Source organism: Varroa jacobsoni, unplaced genomic scaffold, assembly GCF_002532875.2.
Source record: "Varroa jacobsoni isolate VJ856 unplaced genomic scaffold, vjacob_1.0 scaffold_803, whole genome shotgun sequence".
NCBI lineage: Eukaryota > Metazoa > Arthropoda > Arachnida > Mesostigmata > Varroidae > Varroa > Varroa jacobsoni.
The window spans coordinates 60-5,735 of record NW_019213705.1 but is presented as its reverse complement, the minus strand read 5'-3'; the positions used below and the strand labels follow the sequence as shown (position 1 = coordinate 5,735).

The 5,676-nt window shown below is 36.3% G+C and overlaps 1 protein-coding gene across 3 annotated transcripts; it reads left to right on the top strand.

Moving 5' to 3' along the window:
* The first annotated feature begins 3,585 nt into the window (after positions 1–3,585).
* Positions 3,586–5,388, top strand: LOC111263952 (modifier of protein aggregation 4). Of its 3 annotated transcripts, none has more exons than XM_022839492.2 (3): positions 3,586–3,722; positions 4,526–4,712; positions 4,966–5,388. In XM_022839492.2, the coding sequence occupies exons 2-3, from the start codon at positions 4,610–4,612 to the stop codon at positions 5,058–5,060; spliced, it is 198 nt and encodes a 65-aa protein (XP_022695227.2). In that variant the 5' UTR covers positions 3,586–3,722; positions 4,526–4,609; the 3' UTR covers positions 5,061–5,388. The 3 variants fall into 3 exon arrangements, with proteins under 3 accessions (XP_022695227.2, XP_086826005.1, XP_086826006.1); XM_086969879.1 differs by having other exon boundaries at positions 3,651–3,802; XM_086969880.1 differs by having other exon boundaries at positions 3,676–3,832.
* Positions 5,389–5,676: the final 288 nt, after the last annotated feature.

Below are 5,676 nucleotides of genomic sequence, written 5' to 3'. Positions count from 1 at the left end.
GGGCTTAAAGGGAAGCTCAGTTTTATTTCTTTTTTACAGTTTTCTATAGTTTTATAGAAAAAGACCAAAGAGGTAGTTCACATCAATTCAGTTATTCGTATCTAACTAAATAGCTCAAATTTTTACTAACGATTACTGACTATTTTCATTCGGTGATAACTCCGAACGCAATTAATATGCAAACCAACATACTGCACAAAGATATTATTCAATGTTACATATATAATATGAGGTAACGTGTGTCAATAGATCATGACCTTTATATATATGGACATGAAACCAGAAATAGTCTGTGTCCCCTATTAAAAACTATGAGAAAACCTTATTCGGTTGATATAGCCGTCTTCTTGCTTAATGTGCTTCATTTAAAATGTTTTTTTGGTTCACGCTCATCTGGATGTTAAAAAACATTGGACGGAACCTGATACCGCTTTGTTACACACTGCGTTAAAATCGAAATACATGGCCTCATGTACAGACAGAAGCATTCCTGACTGATGTATCTCATCGATGAAGCCTACACTCATTTCAATCAAGGTCCTAATTCGAGACCTAAATCGTGCGCAGGCATATATCAAAGCATATGATCATTCTTTATTTTTTAACGTTTCCCTTATAACGATAATAGGTGATCCAACATTGTCGAGTCGAGACGCTGTCATGTAACGTTGTTAGGATCTTGCTCAATTACGCCATATACATACTAATGAAACGGATTCAAATTTGTACTCCAAGCCGAACAGAAGTTTACAAAAATATGCTACGCTAGCCAGTTCCGCTCTAGTTCGTAATTCGCTGAAAGGTATATGGCCTACAATTCGACAAACAGCTATCTGCGGTTTTACCAAAGCTCCTAGAACGTCTGAAAAATAGTTTTCAAAACTTAAAAGAAAATTACATTGATCAAGCTTTTTGACTTCGTTAAATAGGTTCAACAGCGTAAGACTTCTAGCTAGTGGATTATTTGCACCATATCAAACTTAGCCACCACATTAGGACTAACTTTTGCGCCTTTCTAATTAGCTGTGAAATCCTTACAGTGAGGCTACTGGCGTGTTCTTCTTGTTTTAATCTATAAGAATCCACTTTTCTTCGGCGAACACAACGAAATGCGCTGCTGATTTTGGACGATCGAGGCGGTATATAACATTGGTTAGGGTATGTTGGGAGCGGAAACATCCGAAAATAACGTGGAACATTAGAGAATAATTCCGCTTTTATTCAAAGACGAACATCCTGCTTCTGTCATGATTAGCTTATGATATTGGTATAGAAAAATCGGCTTTTCTTCAGTAAACGGGTGGTCGAATATCCGCAATGAACAAAGGTCGGCTAAAATATGCCCCAATCTATTTTGAGCACGTTGTGTCTAGATACCATTTATCGCCGTATAAACTGACTTAGCTCTCACAAGACCGTTTTTTCTTCTTAACATGTGCTTTCTTTCTAAGCTTTCCACTGTCTTAAGACGTACATTATAGCCTTACTACGCATACGATTGCAATCTCGGCCACAATAATTAACAGTAAATAAACGTTAATAAGTTCCATAGCATCTTTTCCAATTGAGTTCTAGGAAACTTGGATAATGCTGAGGCAACTATGGAAGCGGTAGTATGTTCACACGGAGAAGTTGGTTGCCCCTATTGTACCAGAATAAAAATGTGATGAGCTGCGCTTTATATTCTATATTTTTATTTGAGTATTTGGAAGCCTTTTTCAAGAAAATATAAACGGCAAAAAGATTTCTTACTTCCGAACCTAACATAGTTACAACAATACGTCTCCAACATATCAATATTGTTATATCGTGCGTCTATTTCTAGAACAATCAAAGACATTTTGGCTTCTTCTTTCCAATGGATTTCTGGATCGGTTTCACTCCTAGGAGCGATGCACTGCCTCATATCGGGGAGGCGCGATTGCTAGAAGATTACAAGGGTATGTTTTTTAGAAGAAAATTATTGTCAGTTGCAAGAACTATCCATTTAACAGGGGGGTGTTAGATGTACAATGTTTAGAACTTACTGAAAACTTTAGACGTCTAGTCGATGTAGAAACTATTCACTATATTTAATCTCCGATTACCATGAGGAACTAGAAGTTGCAGCTTGAAAGGGCCTCGAATCCTTTCACATATACGAGTGGTGCTCTTGGAATGAAACTAAACGTTCCCGACTAGTTATCTTCTAAAAGTTGCTATGTTAAAATCCTGACCTAAGGTTTTAACCTCTTGCAAAACTTAGCCTATTAGGCGCCCTGAGCAAAAGCACAGCTTCACGCCGTCTCTTCGTCATCTACCGAAACTTTGTTCAGCGCACTCGTGTAACAGTTGGCCTCTTCCTAACACGTAATACGAGTATTATTCATGAGCAAACTAGCTTGAAAAAAATACCCCTTAATACCAGTTAATTATCAACAACTTATCGTAGCTGTTTAAATATCTGTTCCAACAAATGCAATGCACCCGGAGAATATACGCTTCTAGGATGGATTGACACAGCAATGATATACTCTGTTTTTGAAATAAATCTAAAAAAAAATTGCTTAAATTATTAATGCAGCCTATAGTATGTATATATATGCTATTAGAGGTACTAGGCAAAATGTAATTAGTACAAGATAATCTAGAGAATGTTTTAAGTAAAATACGCTCTTAGATGGTAAAAAATGCAAACGTGTAAAAAAGACTAACTCAAAAAGACTCAATACATTATACGGCAAACTTGAATTGAAAGAAATTCAGTTGAGCAATGAAGGCATCTATATTCGCAGCGTAAGCATCTCGTGAGCTGGCAAAACGAATGGTTTCTGGGTAAAAGTGCTTCAAAATAAAACCTAAATGCACATTTTACTCATAAGAAGATAAGCTCTTTTACATAGGAAACACACTGGCCTACACTAGTAAAGTCTATTTTAACTCAAATCCAAGGCTAGTTTCAATACAAACGATTATAGTTTACAGAAAATCACACGGCGGGAAATTATTACGAAAGAAACAATGTTAGGGTTTGCAGACACAAAAACGTCAAACCTTTTGATTTTAACCAAATTAAACATAGGCTTTTTTTGAATGCTTATAAATCATTATAGCGAAATCTTTGTTGATTAATATTACCATTGCAAACTTGTCGTCAGAACGAGATACAGCAATATTACCTTTTTGATTAGCTTCTTTTTCATTACCGTTTCACATCTCATCAAACATTTTATTACCTAAGAACCTTCGGTTCGATTTAGCTTCTTTAATTTCAGTTATTATTTAGCCAAAATTAATAATTTACTTTCACAAACAGCGTGTGTGACGTCTTTTGGAAAACTGCATAGTTAGATAAAACAACAAAACTGAATTTATTAGTTCAAAATTATCTTCAACTCTACTCCTTTCTAGTTTCCACAAAGCTGAGTAACTTCGATTTATCGACGTTGTAATATCTAGTAATTGTTTTCGAGATCCGCGCGAAAACAAGAATTGCTGAAGAAATATCCTATAACAGCAACGGTATATTATCATTCAATGCGTGCTAGTCTAAATGTTTTATTTGATTCAATCGAATAACAAACCATTCATTTCAGGTGATGCCTCTTAATCAAGGAATTAGAAAAGTTGCGCGCGCTCATTCAGATACCTTTAGCTGTTCCGAGCATTTCCCGTTCCGTGCCAGCAGTAGTCCGACATTTAAGCGATTTGTTTGTTCGCCATCTTTGCCGATAGCGGATAAGGTACAGGAAGAAGTTTCTCGAAACTTTCATGAATTAACCCCCACAAAAAACTGGTTCATTGGTGTGCCACCACATTTGGGGTAGGTTATACTTTACTGCATCGAGCGAAGGTGAATAACGTACTTCTCATAAAAATATTATCGTATAGTTACAAATTATCGTTTTGGCAGAATTCCACCTTCCAGGTGCTGCAGTCGCCTTTAACTGCTCCGTCATCTTTAGTATTTGATTTCTGTGTAGAAATATGATTTTATTTGGCTTCGCCATTTGGCCATATCACTCGAGATGAGGCATCCATTAGTTATAAATGCACACCCAACAAACTGATACATTTACCCATGTTTAGGGGGGTTCAATCGTGATTATGTAATGTTTTCATCCAGCAACAACTGGGTAACTCCCAGATGTCTGAGAAAACTGCTTGAGTGATGCCGACTTGACTTTTTCGTGTGGTGTTACCCATTAATGTAGATACTAAAAAAATCAATAGACCAAAAGAATTAAACATAAAACAAAAATATATAGGCTTATATACAGATGATAAAGAAACGTGACGCAATTTTGTAGTTATATTTTTTATTGATTTTACTTAAGCCCGCTAAGCTGTATTATCATAATAGTATAGTAAAAAAGCAAGGTTATAAATCGTAACTTACGTGAAAGCGGCGATATATAAAGTAAGCGAGACAGGATAGCGGTGCTTCATTTAATTACGAGTGTACTGTTGGTACTTTATGTAGTTACCGCCTCTCCATGAGCCATCATGTGGACCTCGTAATTTAACTTGATTCTTACAATTTTAGGTGCTCCTTGGCCAGAGTACGCTTCGAATCTTTGCCACACCGTATTCCCGTTGGTCAAATTTTGGTATTGTATTATTGGCTGCAATGACTCGCGGAAACCAAAGGGATCTTGCTCGCGAGAAGAACCAGAAGAAGCAACTAGAACTTCAGAGGAAAAAAGGATCCTCCCAAAAGGACGGGAACAAAGGTATGTTTCAACACATTTGTAATACAGTAACGAATCTTAATCTCATCTGACAACTGACATGAAATTTTTTTCTAAATAAGAAAAATAATTCTGCTATACATTTTCCGACTCGTTTCTTTACACGTACTCCGGTGGTTATCTTTTTAGATCTTCTTTGATTATTTTAGCAGAGATATTTATTCGAACTGACTTAGGCGATATGCACCTAAATAAGCCATGTTATGCCTTTTTGTTTCGTTATTTGCTTTCCAAGGTATGACGCTTGAAGAACGGAGACAACGTGATGCAGACCAAATGCGGCTCAAGCAGCAAAAAGCCGAGCAAAAAAAGACTCTTGATTGTAAGTGAGATTGAAGTTCCGACCTAGTGCATACCAGGTGGGACAGAAAAATATGAAGCCACCTTTATTCCGGATTCGATCTAACCAAAGCTAACATAATTCACTCAAAAAGCGTCCGTGATAAAAGGCGAATGGAACAATACTAGAAACACAGTGGAACAATACAATTGATAACAGCAATCATTACCAGGGACAAAGATGTTTTCGGAAGTACTGAATATACGAGGCCAAGAGAATGTGTTAATGTGTAAATAAACGTGATTATCGTGTGTTCTAAATAAATCCGACCCCGGACCTGAAGTCTGATATTAAAAACTATGCGTAATTTCAAATTTCTTAGAGTTTTTTCATTATTTTCAACATAAACGTATTAAATTATACAGCAGTGGAAGAAGTAAAAATACGCTCATTGTTGGTCGAACATATGGATTGTATCTGGCCTGAATCGGCGCAGAATTCTGACAATTTTCAACCTGTTGATACGATTCGTGTAACTGAAATCTTGTAAAACAGTGTGTGAAATATATAATTGCAAAAGTCTGTCAAATTAAAATTGTTACGTAAAACATAGCTAGTGTAGTAACAGACAATTTGAGAGCTCGCAGATTATGTTAGTAAATTTAT

Coding starts and splice junctions, on each gene's coding strand:
- LOC111263952 (XM_022839492.2), top strand. CDS start 4,610: ATGACTCGCGGAAACCAAAGGGATCTTGCTCGCGAGAAGAACCAGAAG. Junction 4,713..4,965: donor CCAAAAGGACGGGAACAAAG/GTATGTTTCAAC, acceptor TTGCTTTCCAAG/GTATGACGCTTGAAGAACGG.